Source organism: Glycine max, chromosome 20 (assembly GCF_000004515.6).
Source record: "Glycine max cultivar Williams 82 chromosome 20, Glycine_max_v4.0, whole genome shotgun sequence".
Lineage (NCBI taxonomy): Eukaryota > Viridiplantae > Streptophyta > Magnoliopsida > Fabales > Fabaceae > Glycine > Glycine max.
In genome coordinates, this window is record NC_038256.2 from 2,827,485 (window position 1) to 2,851,751 (window position 24,267).

Here is a 24,267-nt window from a genome sequence, read left to right on the forward strand (position 1 = left end):
AGAAAGGACCAGTCTCTGTCTCAGACACTATTTATATTAACTGGCTTGTGTTTTACTACATTATTAAATTAATTTACGTTATTAAATTAAATTATATTGTATATGGTAGAAAGTACAAACATAGGAGGGGCTGTTATGGGGAATTGTGTACATACCACGTAAGCATTTTGGAGTTATAAGTTGTTGAATGGCTGGCTACTTTGTCATATATTTTTTGGACGGTACTATACACGTGTGGTTGAAAGTTAAGTCAATATTGTTTAGGTTGGCAATGTGGAAGGGTTAATGGACCATTCCAATGTGAGACGTATCATGGGTTGAGAGACAATTAACATTCACGTTAAAAAATAGTAGCCTAAAATTTAATTTTTTGTTTCCTTTATTTTCTAAATTTTTAAGCTTTTAGTTTCTCTATTTTTTAAATGAAATATTTCATCCATCATTTTTAAAAAGTTGACAATTTAATCTTTTGTTTTTTAATTGAAATATTTTATATTTTATTTTTAAAAAATTAATTATTTTAGTCCTTATGACTAATTTTAAATGTTGATCTATATACTTAATTGACTCGCAATTGTTTGTTTATTATATATATAACAAATATTTTTTTTAAATTACTTAATTGGTAACAAACTTTATTTATTAAAAATAAAATTAAAAAAAAATACACTGTTAACAAGTTTGAAATTGACTAAGAAATTAAAATTTTCAATTTTTTTAAAAGCAAGGACAGAATGTCTCAATAAAAAGATAGGAGAACTTAAAAATACAATTTTTTTAAAAAATAAATAATAAAATATCTCAATTAAAAAATAACAAAAAAAAATAAAAAATATTTAAAAAATAAAGAAACAAAAATTACATTTTAATCTAACTCTTTCAATTGGATAGAATCCATGAAATTAGATCATCATATTAAATATTTGATAATACACCCCATACTAAAAAATTGATCCTTATTTATCAATCACATCTAATTTACTTTCTGTTAAAAAAGGTAAAGGTAATTTGTTTTGAAAATAAATATGACACCTTGGACATTATATTAATAATAATTGATATAGAACAATGATTGACACACTTAATAATATATATATATATATATATATATATATATATATATATATATATATATATATATATATATATGTTTTCCAAAAAGAAAATTGAAATGCACGGATTAAATATTTATTTTATGGATACACATCTGTAATAAAAAACAAGAATATATGTTTTCTATAATCTGATTTTGTGATTATTAGATTAGGAAAATAATTTGGATCAAATATAATTGTTTTGTTTTGTGTTATTGAAGTGGTAAAATATAATTGTTTCCTATTATAATATTATTAATATAATGTTAAAATATACTTTTTAATGAATTCGTTTTATTTTTGTATTATTTTTTGCACTTTTTAAGTTAATTAAATATAAATTTGACTAAAATTAGTGAATATTAATAAGATTTTTTTGGTATTTATTATAATTTTTGTTTTAATTTATTAATCATTTTTTATTTGTATGAAATTTATATAACGAGTATAAATTAATATGATTATAATTTAGTTTAATTTTAATTATAAAGTATTGACAAATAAATTTTCAAAAAATATATATATTTCATCATATTTAAGTTTATTGAATAATAATAATATTATTCAAACTCATTTAAATTGTAACGTGACTGAATCTAAAAATGTATGTATTTTAAATTGATTGTGTTGTAATAAAATAAAATAGATTGCGCTTAAAAAGTATGAATTTAATTTATTACATGATAATTTTATTACGTAATTAATATAATTTTTATAATTGATATTTTATTTTACTGCAACTTAGTGTTTTCATTTATTGTAATATTCACTATGATTATTATATGATAAATATTTGACATGGTCACTTGGTGGAATTAGGAAAAGCTGCATGTTGCAGTCAAAAAAAGGAAACGCTGTAGGCAGTGGCCGAGCTTGGATTTTTTTTTTTTTTGAAGGGGCCAACATAATTAAGATATATTATATAATTTAATGTAGTAATTTTTATTATAGTTTTTTATGGTTGATTTTAAGCATTTAAAAATAATATTCAAATATTAATTATTTTTTAATTAACTATTTTTATGATATCAAAATATCTTTTTTTGTACTTTATTAATAGCATTTTTAGACTTTTTTTTAATGAAAATATACTTTTGTATGATACTACTGAATTAAAAAAAATAGAGAATTTATTTTTAAATTATTTTTGTGAAAAATTCTTCAAGATATATTAAATTTTTATGTAAAACAAAATTTGTATGAAAATATATAAATATTAAAATTTACTATGATTTTTTAACAAATTTATGAAAATATTCATATTTTTGTCAATTAATCAATAAAATAGTTTTTTTTAACAATGATTCAATGGTTAACATATGAAAAATATTATTAACGTTTAATATTAGTCATATGTACTTATTTTTATCAAAAATAAAATTTAAAATGTAATAATATTCACATAAAAAATTATTTATGAAAATAATAGTAATAAAAAAATGACTAAAAATATTTTCAATTTAAGACTTAAACATTTTGCTCTCCTTCTTTCCTGCTGTTGAAGTGTTTTACATTGAAATTGGGCAGTATATGCATAATTATAAGTTATAACACATTTCAATTCTTGCCAAATATGACTCAAAAAAATAATTATAATATATTAAATAAATTGAATATCTTATAATATAAAATTTTCCCAGCAAGGCTTTTTATTGAAGTGTATAACACCTTTTAATATTTTTATTTTCTATGAAATTTATATATTGCATATAAATTAATATGATTAGAATTTGTACCCAAAAAATTATTATGACTAAAATATAATTTAATTTTAACCATAAAATAATGAAAAATGAATTTTAAAAAATTATATATTTTGTCATATTTATGTTCATTGAATGATAATGATATTCTTTAAAATCATTTAAAAGAAATGAGATTGGATCTAAAAATGTATGCATTTTAAATTGATTGCGTTGTAACAAAAAAAATGGACCGCACTAAAAATAATATAAATTTAATTGATTGCATGATAACTATATAGTTAACATATAATTAGAATAATTATAATAATTGCTAGATATTTTCATTTATTGTAGTTTTCACTATGATTATGTGTTAACTAAATTTATTAAAAAAAATGTGTTAACTAAAATAATTTAAAAAATGAAAGATATGTAACAGAATAGTTAATTAAAAAATCTTAATATATTAATTTGCATTTTGATTGATAGTATGTAGCAAATTAAAATATTTTATTTAAATAAATATTTAAAAAATCTAAAAACAAGAGAAATGTAGTATGCAACAAGTTACACGGTCTAAATTAAGCTTTAATATGGTGATTTAATTTTTATACATGAAGACTATAAAGTTAACATAATTAAAGCCTAATTTGCAGTGGAATGAGCATTTGTTAATTCTGATATGTAATTTATTAATTAATTATTCTAAGTATATAAAAAATGTTTAATATCATATATTAGTAAAAAAAAAAGAGTATAAGTATTTTAAAATACATACAAAACATGAAAAAAATTATTTTTTAATTGATGGGCAAGATAACAATAATCAATGAAAAATTTGTAACAAAAAAAATATACTTTAATCAATGGACCACGAGTTATCACAGAAGAGAACCTAACATCACACTTTAACCAAAAACCTTAAGGCTCAGGTTTATGAGTCTTCTGTTCATTTATATGGTGTTCAACTTTTCCACTTCTACCCGACGTGGAACTTCACCTCACACTTGTACTCCAACACATCTCCCTCTCACGTGTGAGTCTCTTCCACATGGTAGCCTCCCCTTCGAGTGGAAGTCATCCACGAGTATAGCCTCCCCCTTTAGGAGTTTTCCCTGTCCTTGAGAAGCTAACCTTTTTCTGCTTTCCAAAGATACAGTGTTCATAAACACCAACATCAACATGCTTCGGGCTTGATAGGTTACCCTTTGCCGTCATAAGCTTCATTCTTTTTTCACTCATGTATCCAAGTCTTTGATGCCATAGGGTTGAATTATCGACAGCCTCAATAACTGCTACCATATCCTCATCTGCAATCATGTAAAGAGATCCTCGCTTCTTTCCACGAGCCACAACGAGATTGTCTTTTGTTACCTTCCAAGCTCCATCTCCAAAAGTGGTGTAATGCCCCTCATCATCCAATTGCCCTATAGATATTAAATTTCTCTCTAAGGCAGGAATATGTATGACATTGTGCAATGTCCATAGGGATCCACTAGAAGTCTTGATGTCAATATCACCTCTTGCGACAATATCAAAAGATTTTCCATCTGCAAGGTAAACTTTCCCAAACCTTCCAGAAATATAGTTAGACAGTAAATCTTTAGAGGGAGTGGTGTGGAATGATGCACCTGAGTCCATAACCCATGAATCAACAGGACTATCCAAGCTGCAAATTAATGCATCATCAAATTCATCAGTTGCTGCATTTGCGGATTCATTATCATCGCACTTCTTATTTTTTTGTGAGTCTTGTTCTTCTTTGGTGCCTTGCACTGATTGGTAAAGTGACCTCTCTTGTCACAATTCCAACAGATAATGTCACTTTGAAATTTTGTCTGACCATTCCCTCTTGACTTTGATTTGTCTTGACCATTTTGACCCTTCTGGGTAGTCCTTCCTCTGCCTTCAGTATTCAATGCTGAATTGGAAACATGACTAGAAGATTCTCTTGAATCTCTCTTGCAAACATCTTTGCTTAAGATCAAGTCACGGATGTCACTAAGCTTTAATGTGTTCTCCCTTGTAGAACTACTAACTATAGTAACAGTTGCAGCCCAACTATCCAGTAGTGATGACAATAGAATCAATGCCTTCACCTCATCCTCAAATTTAATCTGCACTAACTCCAACTGGACAAGAATAATATTAAATTCATTAATATGATCAGTTATAGAGTTACCTTCTCTCATCTTGAGGTTGAACAACCGACGCATCAAATATACTTTGTTGGCTGTAGACGACTTCTCGTACATATCTAATAACGCCTTCATTACGCTTGCAGTAGTCTTCTTGGTTACAATGTTGAACACGACTTTCTTGGCTAATGTCAATCTGATCACGCCAAGAGCCTGTCGATCTAGCAAGTTCCATTCTTCTTGCCTCACGTCGTCTGGCTTATCCCCTGATAAGGGTTGATACAACTTCTTCTGATATAGAAAATCCTCTATCTGCATCTTCCAAAAGTTGAAATCTCTACCATCGACCTTTTCGATATTCACCTTCCTCTCTTCTAATGCCATTGCTCCCACTGCCTCCTCTAAACTAAGAAGACTCCCACTAATTCCTCTAAACTAAGGAAATCCTGTGGAGTAACCAAAAGCTCTTGATACCAGATGTTAGTATAGAACAATAAGAAGAAGAGAAAAGAATAAGGAGAAGAGAGAGAAGACACAAAGTTTTAACGTGGTTCAACACACAATATATGTACCTACGTCCACGACTAAACTAAGAAAACTTTTTTGTTACTTGCACATATTAATGCTTACAAGGTGTCTCTATATATAACACTAATGAGACACAAGTTTTACAAACCAAGCGATGTGGGACAAAGAAACTATGACCACAAAACTCTAACATAAGCTAGCATGGGTTTCTCTTCACAATAACTAATAATGGAAGAATTATACTTTTAATCCATAATTAAAATAAATAAAAAAGAATTTAACTATAAATAATTTTTAATATAAAATTAAGGAAATATTTATATATTTAAAATATTTTATAAAAATATTCATTCATAAATAATATTTAGTCGTGCATCGCACGGGTCATACACTATAGTTTATAATGTTAGTATATATTAGTCTTTGAGATTATTCATTAATAATGTTAAACTTTTAAAATTAAATTTATAATAAATAAATATTTAAAATATATAAATGATATTATAAATTTAAGATAAATAATTAATATTATACTACAAATGAATCAAATGATGAACATGTCAGAACCTATGGCTCCATTTTTGCTTTCTCTACAAGTCCTACGAATGGTTCAAGCTTCGACAAAGATCCACTCGACGGTGGAGGAACAACATCACAACCACTATCTTTCAAGGATATGTGTCTCAAGAAGAAAGAAAAAGACCCAAAAGTCGATTTGATGAAACAAAAACTTGCAATGATAGAGTATGAAGACGACAACCCTTTGAAGCCAAAGGTCCATATTGCAGAATCGGTGTTCGAAGGCCTATGTGCATCTTGGAAGGATGCTTTGGTGCTAAAGTTGCAACTAACTTTAATATAGGTTACTATGACGAGAGTATCTTGTTAACATTGGCTTCCATTGTAGGGACTTCAATAAAACTCAACATCAATACAAAGGACATGAAAAGAGGAAGATTCATTAATAATATCTCAATTAATATGGAGGCAACGAATTCAAAAAACAATATATTTCCTGATACAATTACAAAAAAGGAGGATATTTCATTGATTAATAATGATTCCCTTATTCATGGTGTTTGGATGATAGTTTGCAGGAGAAAATCCAATCAATTTGAAAAGAAAAATAGAAAAAGATAAAATCAAATCATGCTAACTCCAAGGATATCTCAAACATAAAAGGAAGGAATATGCCAAAGTCAACTACTACTCATATGCATCCTAACAACCATGGTACGTCCAAGATCCTAAACCCTAGCCATGCTAAAGAAAAGATCATGAAACCCCTATATCGTTATTAGTGCAAAATCCAAAGACCATCCCTCCTAAACACTCACCTAGTGACCTAAACACCAATCATCCTTCATCTATAAACCCTGACCTAAACACCCACCCCCTCCACGACATTGACCTTGGGAGAAACATCCAATCAATAGTTGACCTAAACCTTGAGCATTCTTCCCATGCCCTTATGCAAAATGATAACATGGACATTGGTATCAACCTTGGGCTCAATGTTCCTCAAGATGAGCCTATTACACAACATGATGGTCAAGACCATGCAATGGCCATATAGAGGGTTCCTTATACTTTCTCCCTTTTCAACATGTATTGTGAATATGTTTAAAGATTTCTCAATTATTTCATGGAATATTAAGGGAGCTATTGGATGCACCACCAAGTGTCATGTCTGAGATATTATTAAAAAGTATCATCTTTCTCTTGATCTTTGAGACTCACATTCTTTTTTCTAAAGTGGAGCAGTTCTGGAAGTCTCCAGATTACTCACCTATGTTCATTCAAAAAGCTATAGGCCACTCTAGAGGAATATGGGTCCTCTCTAACAGGAATGACATCACTTTCACACTTGTTGATTCCATGCCTCAATGTATCTCATTTTCTGCCAATAAGCTTAATTCGCAGTGGGTTGCTCGACCATCTATGTCTTTCTAACCCTAACTCTATGTACTGTTCTTTGGGATCATCTTAGGAGTTTATCAAATTCTATTCTTGACCCTTGGCTTTTAATGGGGGACTTCAATGAGATTATCCACTCATCAGAGGTCTAGGGAGGTAACTTTCACATTGCTCATGCTCAAAGTCTCTCTTCCATCTTTATTAATTGTGGTCTTCTAGACCTGGATACAAAGGGGGGCACCTTCATGTGGAGGAGGAATACTCAATGGGGAGATCATGTTAGAAAGAAGTTGGATAGAGTTATGTCAAATTTTGCTTGGAGATTGTCCTTTCCCAATGCCCTAACATAAACTTTTCCTATGCAGAACTCAGACCACAACCCTATTTATCTTTATTGTTGCAAATTTGTTGCAAGAAAAATTACGTATTTTCATTTTCAAGTAGCTTGGCTTGGTCATCCAGATTATGGAGATATTGTTAGGAAGGATTGGCAAATTACTCAAGGGGATGTCCTTTCTAAACTTTAAGGGGTGAAAGAGCAGTCTATTATCTCCAATAATGATGTGTGTGACAACATTTTCAAGAGAAAAAGGAAGCTTGAAGGCATGATTAAAGGTGTCCATCAACAACTAGATCCTTTTCCTTATTATGATCTTATTCAATTAGAGAAAGATCTTTAGTTGCAGTGCAATCTAGTGTTGGACCAAGAGGAAATTCTCTGGTTCTAGAAGTCTAGAGAAAATTGGATCAAATTTGGCAACCGAAATGCCAAGTTTTTTCATACCCAGACTGTGATTAGAAGAAGAAAGAACAAGTGAATGGTCTCTTTATTGATAATACTTGGATTATTGATGAAACTGCCCTCCAGAGGGAAGCCCTTGCTTTTCTCAAAAGTTATTTCAACAACTGATCATTGTGACCCATAGAGCCCGGTTCTACACTCCATTCCCACCATTAGTCAAAAGTTATTGATGCTTTCCAGAGAAAGCTTTTGGTTGGAGAAGTGAATGAGGCAGTGTTTGCTATGGATTCTTACAAGGCTCTAGGGTCAGATGGTGATAGAATGCAACACCTTCGGCCCAAGAGAGACCCACAAGCCAACGTACCTGCAAGATTATGTGCAACCATAGGCTGTTAGCGTATTTGCCAGGAGGTAGTGTGAGTGCGCAATTAGTTATTATTCTATTAGAAAGGTGTCAGCCATTGTTGGTTTATTATTTTGTGCATGTATTATTGTGTAATAGAAGGTTCTCGCACCTCAAGGACTCTTTAAATAGTAAGAAGCACACTGAATAAAGGTAGGAACGTTCATTTTTAGCCTTGTTTTATCTTTCTTCTTCCTCTGGAGACTACCCTTGATCTCGAATCCAATGGACAATCACTATCATTTGGTCCGACCTGCTGGCGTGCCAATGGCGGAACACAACACCCACTCCAAGACCACCGATCGTTTGGAGGAGGCGGTTCTCCGCCTCACCCAGACCTACCATGACCTTTCCATGCGCCTAGACTCCATACAGGAACAACTGTAACTCCTTCAACTCCAGCACCAACATCCTCCCCTTTCACCTCCACCCTTACCCTTACCACCTTCTTCTACCTCTTCCCGCCACCACATTAAGCTTGAGGTCCCTCGTTTTGACGACAATGACGCCATAGGATGGATCTTCAAGATCTCCCAATTCTTTAATTATCACCATACACCAGACGAAGAACGTATCACCGTTGCCTCCTTTTATAAGGACGGCCCCGTATTAAGCTGGTTTCAATGGATGTTTCGAAACGGCTTAATCATGTCGTGACCATCCTTACTGCAAGCCCTGGAGATCCATTTCGTGCCGACATTTTACGACGACCCCAAGGGCGTGTTGTTTAAGCTCACTCAGAAAGGGTTCGTCAATGACTACCTCCATGAGTTTGAGCACCTTGCAAACCATATCATCGGATTACCACCTTTATTCTTGCTCAGTTGTTTCATCTCGGGTCTCATGCCAGAATTATGCTGTGAGGTACAGCAAATCTAGCCCATCTCCCTGCCCCAGGCTATCTCCTTAGCCAAATTATAGGAAGATAAGCTCGAGGACCGCCGCTGCAGTTATCGCCCTCGGCCATAGGCCCCAACCCCCCAGGCTATAATTGTGACGAGAAGTGTGCACCTGCCCACAAATGCAAGACACGTTTCTTCTTACTAGTTGTCGACGAGCAGGACCCGACAACCCTACCCTTCCACTTCCAACCCCCATTGCCCAACCTCTCATACCACCATCCCCGGACCTAACCCTCGCCCAAATTAGTTTCAATGCACTCTCCGGTACCTCTACCACCGAGGCATTCCGACTCTTTGGTTTTATTCACCACTTCCAAGTGACGGTGCTCATTGATGGTGGGAGTACCCATAATTTCATCCAATCCTGGGTCGCTAAGTACCTCCAGTTACCCGCAACACAGACCACTCCTCTGCAAGTAACAGTCGGCAATGGCACCATGCTCCCATGTGAACAAGTCTGTTCCCAAACTCCACTATCACTCCAGGGTCATGTCTTCATGGTTGATCTCCACGTTTTACCTATTAGCGGAGCTGACATCGTCCTCGGGATTCAATGGCTTAAACAACTTGGCTCCATTGTCATGAATTATGACTCTTTGACCATGCAGTTCGCCTACAATTACAACGTTTGATGCAAACCCATTCGGCTTCAGCTTTCTTCCATATCTCGATTACCCACCACACCTTTCCACCATCATCGTCACCCGAACTCCACCCATACCCTGCCATCACCAACCTCCTTCACCAATATTCTCATATATTTAAACCACCCATCTCCCTCCCACCCCCGCGACCAATAAACCACCAAATACATCTACTACCCAACACCTAACCAGTCAACGTTCAACCTTACCGCTTTTCTCACTTCTAGAAAACTGAGATTGAAAAGCAAGTTAATGAGATGCTATCCATAGGTCTCATTTAGCTAAGTCATAGCAAGTTAACTGAGATTGAAGAAGAAGGATGGCAGTTGGCGCTTCTGTGTCGACTACCAGGCCTTGAACACCTTAATGGTTAAAGACCATTTTCCAATGCCAACGATAGATGAACTCCTCGATGGGCTTGGTTCCGCTTCATGATTCTCGAAGTTGGACCTACGACAAGGCTTCCATCAGATATTAATGGCAGGCCATGACATCGCAAAGACGGCGTTCCGCACACACCAGGGCCACTATGAATACAAGGTGATGCCGGTTGGCCTTTGTAATGCTTCTTCAACATTCCAAGCTACCATGAACGAGCTCCTCAAGATGTTCCTTCACCGCTTTGTCGCTGTGTTTTTTGATGATATTCTAGTTTATAGCCCCTCATTTGAGGATCACATTCGCCATCTCTAGATGGTGTTCGACTGTCTCTCTCAAGGGCAATTCTTTCTTAAGGAATCTAAATGTGTGTTTGCTCAGCAACAACTAAAATTCTTGGGTCACATTGTATCCGCCCGAGGAATGGCCCCAGATCCTTCAAAGCTTGAAGCCATGGTGACTTGGCCCGTACCAACAACTACCCAATCCTTATGCGGTTTCCTGGGCTTAATTGGCTTTTATCCCAAGTTCATCTGCGGGTATGCTGCCCTAGTCGTGCCCCTGACCACTTTGTTTCAGAAGAATAACTTCCATTGGGGAGTTGATGCTCAGAACGCCTTCGACAACCTCAAGCATGCCATGACCCAGGCCCCAGTATTGTCTTTACTAGACTTTTCTATACCATTCACCATCAAAACAGATGCTTACGGCGTGGTCAAGGGTGTCGTTTTGACGCAACGCGACCACCCCCTGGCTTTCTTCAGTAAAGCCTTCTGCCCACAACTACAACATGCTTCCATTTATGTCCGTGAGCTACATGCGGTCATGAACGCGGTCCACAAATGGCGACAATACCTATTGGGTCACCCCTTCACCATCCTCACGGATCACAAGAGTCTGAAAGACCTCATGGGTCAGGTTATTCAGACGCTGGAGCAACAAGTCTATCTATCGAACCTGTTAGGATATGACTACACTATCCAATACAAATCCGAAAAATCCAATATTGTTGTTGATGCATTATCCAGAGTTCCCCAACACACCAGTGGACAATACATGTTGCTATCCATACCTCACTTCATCTTCATCGACGCCATGCACAAACACTTTATCACCAGTGCCCCATTTCAAACCAAGCTCCAACAAGTTAACTCAGACCTAGGTTCCCACCCCGACTTTGAATTCCGAGATGGCTTGCTATTCTTCAATGATAGAGTGTGGCTCGAACCTGAGAACCCTTTTATTGTGCCGTTGATAGAAGATTTTCATTTAACTCCTATTGGTAGTCATTTGACTTTTGCAAAAACCCTTCATCGAGTGCATACGAAATTCTACTGGGCCAATATGCGTGCGAATGTCAAACAATTCATATGCCTGTGCACCACTTGCCAACAAGTAAAATATGAGACTAAGAGACCTGCGGGCTTACTCTAACCATTGCCCATTACAACTTCTCTGTGGCAAGATCTATCACTGGATTTCATTACTGGCCTCCCTTCTTCATAGGGATATATTGCCATCCTGGTAGTAGTATATCGCTTTACCAAGGGAGCCCACTTGGGTGCCCTCCCTAACCATTACACAGCACATAAGGTGGCACTCTTTTTTCTCAATATGGTCTATAAGCTTCACGGTTTCCCAGAAGCCTAGTATTCGACCGCGACCCTATCTTCATTGGGCACTTTTGGCGGGATTTGTTTACCTTGAGTGGCACCAAATTACGCATGAGCACCTCCTATCATCCTGAAACGGATGGCCAGATCGAGGTGTTAAACAGGACCTTGGAGCAATATCTTTGGTGTTTCATCCATGACACACCTTCTAAGTGGTCTTAGTTTTTGTCACTTGTAGAATGGTGTTACAACACCGTTGTCCACTCCGCCACCGACATCACCCCCTTCGAAGCTACATACGGCAAGCCTCCTCCTTTACTCGCAACCTACTTGAAAGGTTCATCTACGGTCAAAGTAGTTGACAGCCTCTTGTCCTCAAGGCAGGATCTTTGGACTTCTTTATCAACACGTCTGCGCAAGGTACAATTGGCCATGAAAACATAAGCTGATAATAAACATCGTGATGTCTTGTACGAAGTTGGTGACTGGGTATATGTTAAGTAACAACCTTTTCGCCAACTCTTTCTCTCTCTCGTACAACGTTCAACAAGTTGTCCAAGTGATGTTACAAACCTTTTCGCATCACCGAGACCATCGGCGCATTGGCTTACCACCTTGCCCTACCAGAGCATTCCAAAATTCACAATGTTTTTCATTGCTCCGTGCTTAAACCCCATCATGGTCCTATACATGAGGTCACAACTCCTTTGCCACTGCAAGCCGCAGATAACCATCCACTAGTTGAACCTTTGAATATTGTGGATACCAAGTGGGATGACACGACCACCCCGCCATCACTATTGGTGTTAGTGCAGTGGAATGGACTCGTGCCAGAAGAAACATCATGGGAACACTAGGAAGACATACGTACCACTTACCACCTTGAGGACAAGGTGGTTTTGTGAGCAGCAGGTATTGATAGAATGTAGCACATTCGGCCTAAGAGAGAGACCCACAAGCCAGTGTTCCTGCAAGATTACGTGCGACCATAGGCCGTTAGCGTATTTGTCAGGATGTAGTGTGAGTGTGCAATTAGTTATTATTCTGTTAGAAAGGTGTCAATCATTGTCGATTTGTTATTTTGTGCACATATTATTGTGTAATAGAAGGTTCTCGCACCTCGAAGACTCTTTAAATAGCAAGAAGCGCATTGAATAAAGGTAGGAACGTTCATTTTCAACCTTGTTTTATCTTTCTTCTTCCTTTGGAGACTACCTTGATCTCGAGTCCAAGGGACAATCACTATGAGATGGCTTCCAACCTATCTTCTACAAAAGCTTCTGGAATATTCTTGAAGTGGATGTTTGGAGCATGGTCAGCCAACCGTTCTGCACAGGAACTTTTAGGGAAGGGCTTGTTGAAACACTGATAGTTCCTGAAATACTACTGTAAATTTTGTATTCTGGATAGTAATTTCTAGAATGCAAAATCTAAAATAGAGTTCCTGAAACAACTTTTCAGAATATAATGATAAAGTCCTGGAAGGTACTTTATGGAATACCAAATGTAAAATAGTATTCCGAAAAACTACTTTCTAGAATTTAGACAAAAACTCATTTCGAAGAATTAATGTATCAAATTTATTTTTTAGTTTCCTTTCCTTTACATATCGTATTTGAGAGCTTGATGATGAAAAAACACTAATGTTAGACAAAGAGACCGAACCAAGAATCAGAGGTCATAGGGGGTGTGGAAGAGAGTAACAATTCTAATGAAAGAGAGGAGGGATATTCCCTTGTATTGGAAGGAGTGTATCTTAGCTGGGAAAGAGTGTGTGGCAGTGTGAGGAAAACAATAAGATTTGAAAAAGGCCATTTAAGTCATAACCAAATTATAATAGGAAAGGGGAGTGTACTTAGAACAAAACGTGAGTGAATATAGCATTTTCCTATTAGTATAACACACAAACAAGTCCACTTATGATGCATTTACGGCTAATAAACCCAATAAAGTTCCAACAAAAAAACATTTTTTTCCTCTCAATTCGGTTTTTTTTTAACCCGCTTTGTAAGTCGTGTTTGGTCTTTTATTGCGCAAGAATTCTTCCTTTATAATTATAAAGAGTAATAATAGATCAACACTTCATTATTTTATACATCTCGCCATCATCAATCATTTCTCTCTATTTCTCTTCTTATTACACCATATCATTTATTATATTTATATTTTTTCTTCTCTCTTCTTTTCATAAGTGTCAAATAGGTTGTATAGGTGTCCAAGTATCATTTTTCCAATTATATATTAGAACTGAGAAGTATAAACATCCCCTGCTGAACGTTTTTTGCAGCCAAGGAGTGCATAGTAAACACACATTGTGGACAAAATCAATTCAAAAGTAATCAATAATGAGAAGAGATGCTTTTAAGTAAAATATGTAAATTATCCGTTACTTCAATTGACCCCTTTACTTAAAATATATGAAGTATATAGAAAAAAAAATTGGTAACTAATATAAGCCGTAGGTTGAACTTTTCTAGATGTAACGAGAGCACAACTATGAAGTGACCATAATTTGCATTTTCTGGTCCAAATGGACTTCACTGCTCCAGGGGCAATCGTATACTATGAGTGCTGTAAACAAATAATATATATAAAAAAAATGTTACCAGAAATATTATATGTAACATTAGTGCATCAAAATTGTTGAGACAGTAGTAAATCAGGATGGCTATTTGCCCAAAAATGAAAATTAATTGGTATTAATTGAGACATTGACTAATTGACCACCTACACAACCTCTCTTAACTGAGTTAATCGTTGAGCTAGAAAATCATGATTGCTTTTTGACCAAACTAAAATTACTAGGCATTGATTAAAACATTGACCAGCTGAATTAACATCCTACATAAGCCTTTCTATACTAGATGACACCCTTTTTCATTCTAAAAAAGACAAATTCTAAAGTTGATTTTACATCATTTCATTTACCTTTGGATTCCAACGACTTGATACAACATATACTCAGGAGAAATAATGCAAAACACAGGTGAAAACAATTTCATACACAAACCTCAGAAGTTTCAGCAGGTTTGGCTTCTTCTGTTTTAATTTCGTCACCTGCATGGGTGTTCATGTATCGTTATTCTTATAAAACCTCACTATTGAGCAGTTCTTAGTGTAGTTTATTTTACAAACTAGATAAAAAGAAGCAAGATTTTGCAAATAATAACAAGTAGCTCTAGAAAAAAAGATGAAATTCAAAGGCAAGCAACTAATTCCTTTCTCTTTACTCTAATGTAATTCTTTCAAAGGTTCTGAGAGAGGTTGAGTAGGTTGGAGGAAAGTGTTGTAGTGACATTGTGTATCAAAAAACTCTTTTTCTATCCGTCTTAGACATAATCATTCTAGCAAAAGAACATGTTATGGTAAGAAGCATGATAATAATGTACTTTTTTCAACGTATCTAATATTTACTTTTAGATAAAACTTATGAAAAACATATTGAATATAAAAGTAGGGTTCATTAAGCAATAAGTGGTGGAAGAATCCATATCATTTAATGAGACCTACACATATATATCTAATAACAAAGAGTATGTTAGAGAAAAAAGTTGCTATGCTTATGGTAATATTAAGAGGCAGAATCCAAATGCATCTTATGTCAAGTCTCAATCATGATCATACCTCCATCCTCAGGTAAATCAGAGGTCCAGAGAGTGAGATTGTCTCTCAGCAGCTGCATGATCAAAGTGCTGTCCTTGTATGACTCTTCACTCAAGGTGTCTAACTCTGCAATTGCCTCATCGAAAGCTTGCTTAGCCAAATGACAGGCCCTGTAAGTGTTAGTAATAGGTAAATGTCATTAACGCCAGCTGGCAACATACCTAAGCAATGGAACCAATGCAGATGATCATATTGATAGGAGTGTTGGGAAGCACATGGGAGTGTAATAAGTGAAATGAGAAAAACTTAGGCTTTAGAAGAAAAAAATGATAATTTATAAACATGGATGAACCAAGATGTAAGTGCATGTTTGGATTAAAGTTGGAAGAACCTAAGATTACTTTACTATGGAAATAAAAACTTTTTCCTTTCTTCATTTAGTACATTAGAATTTGTTATTATGCATTCGAATTTGCAAAAGTACTTTCCAAACTTTAATCTAAGCATTGCCGAATTATGTTATATAAACTTGATGGCATGTACACCTGTTGAAGATATACTTTTGTAACTGCATAATATTTTATTTTTCAATTTTTAAAATAGGATTTAGTAAATAAGTTGATTCCCTATATTTTAGGAGTAAGTCAGTTTTAATAGATTAGCCTAGTTAATAAGTGGTTCCTATCTTTAAGGAGCAAGTTAGTTTTAATATTCTGTTTTGTTAATATCTTGTTATCTAATTAGTTTATCTTTTGCTATTTATTGTATCGCTGCTGAGAACAATTTGAATTAGAATAGAATAATTTTATTTCCTCTGCATACGTATTGTCTCTCTTCTCTCCTCTGTTTTTTTATAATTTCCTCCACAAAACCAACAATTGGTATCAAGAGCCTTATTCTTACGGGACCTCTACCATGGAAGGTGAAGCAAGTTTTTCCCACATAACTCTTCCAATCTTTGATGGAGAGAATTATGATCTTTGGGAAGTGAAAATGCAATCCTACATGGAGTCTTTGGATTTATGAGATGCTATGGAAGAGGATTATGAAATATATCCGCTGCCTGAAAATCCCACCATGGCCCAAATTAAAAATCACAAGGAAAGAAAGATGAAGAAGGCAAAGGCGAGGTCATGTTTGTTCACTGGTGTTTCACAAATGATATTCATCAGAATCATGACTCTTAAATCACCCAAAGCAATTTGGGATTATTTGAAAGAGGAATACAGTGGAGATGATAGAATACGAAGCATGCAAGTGCTGAATTTAAGGAGAGAATTTGAGCTTCAAAGGATGGAAGAGTCAGAGACAATCAAAGAATACTCAAACAAATTGTTGGGTATTGCCAACAAGATAAAGTTGTTGGGAAGTGATTTTGCTGATTCGAGAATTGTAGAGAAAATTTTGGTAACGGTGCCGGAGAGGTATGAAGCATCTATAGCTTCATTTGAGAACACAAAGGATCTGTCGAAAATCACATTGGCAGAAGTGCTACATGCCCTGCAAGCTCAAGAGCAGCGAAGGTTGATGAGGCAAGATCGTGTTGTCGAAAGTGCTTTGCCCGCCAAACATCATGAAGTTGATGAAAGAAAAAAGGATTTTTTCAAGAAGAATCAACCAACAAGTAGCGAAAACAGTGCAAACAACCAAGGTAAGGATAAAAAGAAAAATTATCCACCTTGTCAGCATTGTGTCAAAAAAGGTCATGCACCTTTCAGATGTTGGAGGAGACCAGATGCAAAATGTAACAAGTGCAACCAGATAGGACATGAAGCGGTGATCTGCACCAACAAAAATCACCATGATGAGGGAGCTCAGATTGCTAATCAAGAAGAAGAGGATCAACTGTTTGTGGCCACATGCTTCTTGAGTAGTGAATCAAGTGAAAGTTGGTTGATTGATAGTGGTTGTACGAACCACATGACATATGATAAGACTTTATTCAAAGATTTGAAGCCAACTAATGTCTCAAAGGTCAGAATTGAGAATGGAGGCTATATTCCAGTAAAAGGAAGAGGAACTGTTGCAATTTCAACGTGTTCAGCTATCAAATTAATATCAGATGTTCTTTATGTACCTAACATTGACCAAAACTTGCTAAGCGTAGGTCAGTTGATTAAAAAGGGATTTAAAGTGTCCTTTGAACATCAACATTGCTTTATCTATGACAATTTTGGCCGGGAAGTTCTAAGGGTTAAAATGAAAGGTAAAAGCTTTTCATTTGATCCAGCAGAGGAGGAGCATACAGCCTATTTCACTCAAGTCACACCCACGGAACTCTGGCACAAGAGACTTGATCATTGCCATCTTGAAAGAATGCTAAACATGAAAAAAAGGAAATATGCAAAAGAAAATTTGAAGAAGTTTCAAATGGAGGAATGCAAATCTGTTAGCACTCCAATGAATCAAAAGGAGAAGTTCAGCAAGAAAGAAAGTGTTGATAACATTGATGAAGGATATTATGGGAGCTTGATTGGATGTCTAATGTATCTCACTTCAACAAGGTCAAATATTCTATTTGCTCAAAAGAACAAAATTGAAATTTTTGTTGACAATCAAGTAGTCATTGCTATTGCAAACAATCCCGTGTGTCATGGGAAGACTAAACATTTCAACATCAAGTTCTATTATTTGATAAAGATGCAACAAAGTGGTGAAGTGAACTTAATTTATTGTAAGTCTAAAGATCAACTGGCTGACATGTTTACAAAGTCACTACCTATCAACAAACTTGAACTCAAAGAATTGGAGTTTGCAGTTCCAAAAGCAAGGAGGAGTGTTGAAGATATACTTTTGTAACTGGATAATATTTTATTTTTCAATTTTTAAAATAGGATTTAGTAAATAAGTTGATTCCCTATATTTTAGGAGTAAGTCAGTTTTAATAGATTAGCCTAGTTAATAAGTGGTTCCTATCTTTAAGGAACAAGTTAGTTTTAATATTCTGCTTTGTTAATATCTTGTTATCTAATTAGTTTATCTTTTGCTATTTATTGTATCGTTGCTGAGAACAATTTGAATTAGAATAGAATAATTCTATTTCCTCTGCATACGTATTGTCTCTCTTCTCTCCTCTGTTTTTTATAATTTCCTCCACAAAACCAACAACACCCTCTTCCCCCAGCCCCAAAAAATAACTTAATAAGCATATGGCGGGTGTTTATTTCTTTACACGACAAATTTATCTCGACATCTTCTTAATATTTAGGAAAGGATGATCCAAAATGTAATTTGAATTAACCATTCTGAAATGTAAAGTAGATGTTATGAGAAACATGTGGGGTGAAGGAAGAAAGAGCCGTATATGGCCATTTGGGGTCCAATGGGTTTGATTCACACCAAACCCAATACTTTCGGCCTTAAATTGCAACAGAGAATAAAATAACTTGAAAGTTTGTTGTTTTATGATCCTTTGCAACTATGCTTGTATGGACCAAGAGAAAAAAAAAATAGAAAAAATTACCTTTCAGGAGAGTTCAGTATCTCATAATAGAAGACTGAGAAGTTGAGCGCAAGTCCAAGACGGATTGGATGTGTTGATGGAAGCTCTGTGCTTGCTGTAGCTAAAGCAGCCTAAAAACACCAATAGTTTGAACATCAAACAAACAACACCAAATATGGATAAACACAAGAAATTATATAGGTATGAATCAATTATTATAAACCCCATGTTCATTAATATTGCTGAAAGAGAATTTAATTAGACACCAACCTCATATCCCTTTAGTGATTGCTCAGCAGCCTCCTTTCTATCCTGATCGGTCTTGAACTCGGCTAAATATCGATAATAGTCACCTTTCCTGATCAACATGAATTGATTAATTAAGTTCGAGGAAATCAGATACAGAACCAAAGCATGCTAAAACTAGCAAGAGATGTATCGTGACACTAACAATCTTTTTCTTGTTACATCATATTATTCACCATTTTTGTATCAAATAAGGTAACAGAATATAAACACATAATGCCCGCTAACATATTCATGGCATTGGACTCCTTGAATTCGGCTGTTTGCGTACAAAATGCCCAAAAGGATAAATCCCATCCCTCATTCAGTTAACTTCATTCATGCGTTACCTCAAAGAAAATTAATGTCATTCATATAAGTTCACACAAATTCTCCCTTAAAGAAAATTAAAGGGTGAGAATTTTAACTATTGATTGAAAAGTTAGCTTATGATTATATAGATTTTTTTTGTCATCTTATATTATTAATGTAAAATATTTATCGATTTTATCAACGATTAATTTCTGTTATTTTTAATGAGATCTCCTTCTTATTTATGTTTTTTTCATCAACAATGTTCAAATTTAAAACTTCACTTAAAAGTTCTGAATCTAATTTTACTGAAATCAATGACGTGTATATCCATTTAAGTTTAGTTATGCAACTTCTTAAATCTCAATTCTTGATTTCATTCAATAGTTATAACTTCTCACTAAAGTAAATACCTCATTTTAGAGAAGTGATATATTTATATCTATCGAAGTTATATTTAAAAAAGGAATAACATCTACTCAAAGAAAGTAAATAATATTGAACATGACTCACATCTTATAGTAGAAAACGGTGGCTTCTCCTGAGGTGGAAGAAGGAACAAGATGCTGGTCAATAATGCTGAGAATGTCACTGCAAATCTTTGAGAGTTCCTCTTCAACCTTTTGACGATAATTCTTTATCAGTTTTGCATTGCTTTCATTTCCTTTAGACTCTTCCTTTTGTTCAATTGATGACATAATGCGCCAAGAGGCTCTTCTTGCACCAATCACATTCTTATATCCCACTGAGAGCAGGTTCCTCTCTTCAACAGTTAGTTCTAGATCAAGTTTTGCAATTGTCTTCATGCATTCAACCATCTCTGATACGGAGATCACACAAATATCAAGATCAACGTATTAATAAAAAAATGTTCATTCGTTAATTTTGTTTGCAATTTTTGTATGTTAGCATTTTCCAGCATGGGATTGCACCCCCACGTAACAATTCATAATCATTCTTATCAAGCATTATAGTATGCATCAACAACTTAATAAATTAATAATCAATCTTTCATAAGAATCTCATCATTAATCTAACAACTTCAATTAAAGGAACTAATTTCAACATAGTAAATTAATAATCAATCTCTCATTTCATTTTTGCTTTTCAAAAAATATAATCAGTCTCATAAGATTCTCATCATTAATCAAGCAATCAATTAAATAAACTAATTTCAACAAAATAAAATAATAATCAATCTCTCAAAAATTTCTCATGATTAATCAAACAAAATTAATTAAAGCTATATTTGATAATCCGTTGGTTAGCAGGTGAATGTCCATTCATGAAAGGAACTCAAGTGTATCTTTCGAGATGCATGTCATTTTGGAGGCTTTGGAACGTGTTTAACTTAATTCATATTTATAGATCTTTCAATTTAACTTAAGCAATATATATATATATAACCATGACATGTTAGTTAATGTAAAATGTTGCAAAACAAACAATCAAGATTAACATAATTGAATAGAGTAATAATGTTTATATGTTAGTGCAAAAATCAAATACAAACATGAAAAATAAAATGTTGTTGAAAATGTAAAAGACAAACAGAAAACTAATGTTGAGTGGCTTTCTTTAAGACGTTTGGCGGATCTGCCTTATGATTAGAGGGGAAACAACAACAACAACAACGCCTTATCCCACTAGGTGGGGTCGGCAGGGAAACAACATAGAAAATAAAAAAAGAGTGATGATCATCACCTTCATATCTCTCGGCTTGCTCAGAGAGCTTGGCCAAGTAAACTTGGGTCTCTCTCTCCTTCTCTGTGGACATTGTTGTTGTATTATTGTTGTATCAGAGAAAACTAAATTGAATTAAAGAAAAATTAAAAAAGAAGCTTATGAGAATAATGTGATTGTGAAGAAGAAGAAGGGAAGGAAGGGTGGAATGTTTATATAGATGGAACAAGTCGTGGGGGAAGAGGGCAAGATTGAATCTGAGCCGTTGGATTATGAGAGATTTTGAAAGATGAAAAAAACGCGCAATTCCGAAGGACTGTGATCGTGCTTCGTTGTAATTCTAGTTGTGCTCTTTCTTGAAGCCACTCACTCAAGCCTAAGTTGTCGGAATTGCTTGACACGCTTTGAAAATTGTATAATTATATTAATTAATTTCAAAATTGACATCTATTCAATTATAATTTATACTATTCTCCTTTTAGACTTTATATTTTTAACGGTGAAAATTCCATTTATATATGATGTATAGCATCCATTCGTATAATATAGTGCTCCTTTGACATATAAGGTAGATTGAAAAAAATAATATAAGAATATAATATCAAAGACTCATTTATATCTATAACTATTAATAATAATGAAAATTACATTTAATATACACATTTCGAGTTCCAAATTTACCCCTTTTTTTGTTGAAATAGCCTTCAACTGCCGAACTAACGGTGCATTCTCCATATTTATGTTACATACTACTCCCATGAACGTGTTTTTAAACCACCTTTATTGTCTTTATTTTTTTTTTTTCAGTTCCTCCTCTCTTTCAAACTATAATGGAAACACATGCGTGATACGTGCCTCTGTATCTGCAATTCCATTATACTATATTATTTTTATATTTATAATATTTTTTTATTATATATTGAAGTGTATCTTAATTTTAGTTCAACGTATTTTCTAAATATATTGATTTATAAGAATTGTCTTACTTCTACATTTTAATAGTATAAAAGAATATCTAAGTTTAATAATTAGTAAAATAGAGACTTACCTTAGTTTTATTTGGTTTCCATTTTAAAAGGTTTATATTAGAAATTAATGAAATTTTTTATAAATAATATACAATTCGCATGAATGAAGGAAAAGGAATAGATGAAAGAAGAAGATGGTAACAAAAGAAAAATACAAAACAAAATAATTTATATCTTGAATTTGTAATGAGTCATGCATTAAAATAAGACATATTAAAATGTATTGTAGCGAGTCATCTTTTGAATTTTTTTATATGTAATGTCCTTGTATATATTAAAGTTCTAATGGATTGAACTTCAACATTGTGTATTCCCTTTACCAAGTAGAAACATAAGTGTGCATGTGTGTCCATATTTTTATTTCTCATTTTTTTCCATTAAAATTGAAATATTTTTATCTTATTATTGGGTTATAGTATAAAAAAATATGATTATTATATACATAGATATAAAAAAAAGTTATAAATATTAGGTAAATTATTCTTCTTGATCCATAATTTATTTATTATGTTCAATTTAATCCCTTATTTTTAATAGATTTAATTAGGTCTATTATTTTTTAAGATAAATGAAATTTGGTTTCTTTATTTGTATATACAATGTAATCAATGCGATGATTTCCCACTCCTTTTGAGCTCTACATTATCTATAATAGATAGACCTGCGAAAAATTGAAATGAATAAGAAAGGTGAAAAGAGCGAGAAAGAAAGACTCTTTTGGAGGTATGGTTGCTTCTCATTGAAACCATCCTTCTTTTTTCCTTCTTTCTTCTTGTTGTTATTGTTTTATGTTGGCCGCGAGACCATTGACACACACAGAAAGAAAGAAAAAGAATGAGAAAGAGAGAAGAAATGACAGGGGAGGCGGTACATTTTGGAGTTGGACAAAACATTAACGTTAAGGGATGTGCAGTTATAAAATAAAATGAAAACTGTGAAAACTCTTTTAGATATGGGAGAGGAAAAAAATGTAATGAACACTATCAGTCGAATAGAAGAGCAAGTGATTGGCAAAAAAAAATTGTATAGAAACAAAGGAGGATTAATTAATATGTATGTAATATTTAATATTATCAAGGGCAAAATGATCTTAAATAAGTGAAATCAATAAGTTACAGTTTGGATGGAGAAATTTAATAGAATAATTGAATTTTTTAAAATATTTTAATTATTTTTTAGTTAAATAAGGTGTTTGGATAAAAATTTGAAAAGAAATTAAAATTTTAGTATCTTGTTCAGGTATTTTAATTAACTTAAATATTAGGATTTTAAAGAATTTGAAATTCTTTTATGAATACGACAGGTTCTTTCTGGCTCATTCATTCTCTTACTCTTTTCTCTCTTGTAACAGTTTCTCCCTACTCATTATTCCGAGAACCTTCGCACTTGTTCAGCTCTCGTCGGCGGTTTCTAGTGATTGCGTTGAAGACAAAGAAGAAAAAAAAGGTGATTATGTTAGGATATGACATGTTCTCTCTTGCTCCTTCATTCTTGCAACAGTTTCTCACTCTTCTCTCTCTTGCAACAATTTCTCCCTACACACTATTCCGAGAACCTCAGCCGTCGGCGACGATTTCTAGTGACTGCGTCGAAAACAAAGAAGAAAAAAAAGGTAATTGTGATTTCTGGACCTATTGATTTCGGCAAGAGCCGCCTCACATTGGAACTCGCAAAGCGCCTCAACGGAGAAATTGTCAGTGCCGACTCCATCCAGGTAATATGCATATTCAAACAAACATTTTATTCAGTTTCTTGTGCTTTTGCATTGCATATGAGGTGGCAGGGGTACTCGTAGGGTTTTAGGATTTTAATTTTAAGTTTCATTGTCGACTAAAATTGTTGTTGAGCCAAATTGTGGATAATTAAGTTT

The 24,267-nt window shown here is 33.9% G+C and overlaps 1 protein-coding gene across 1 annotated transcript; it reads right to left on the reverse strand.

The window, feature by feature from the left end:
• Positions 1–12,664: 12,664 nt before the first annotated feature.
• On the reverse strand, positions 12,665–21,526 carry SGF14R (putative 14-3-3 protein SGF14r). The gene is made up of 7 exons (XM_041013628.1): positions 21,391–21,526; positions 20,200–20,506; positions 19,360–19,447; positions 19,111–19,220; positions 15,669–15,817; positions 15,055–15,101; positions 12,665–12,757 (listed from the first exon to the last, which is right to left on the reverse strand). Exons 1-7 carry the CDS (start codon positions 21,461–21,463, stop codon positions 12,665–12,667), a joined length of 867 nt encoding a protein of 288 aa, XP_040869562.1. The 5' UTR covers positions 21,464–21,526.
• Positions 21,527–24,267: the final 2,741 nt, after the last annotated feature.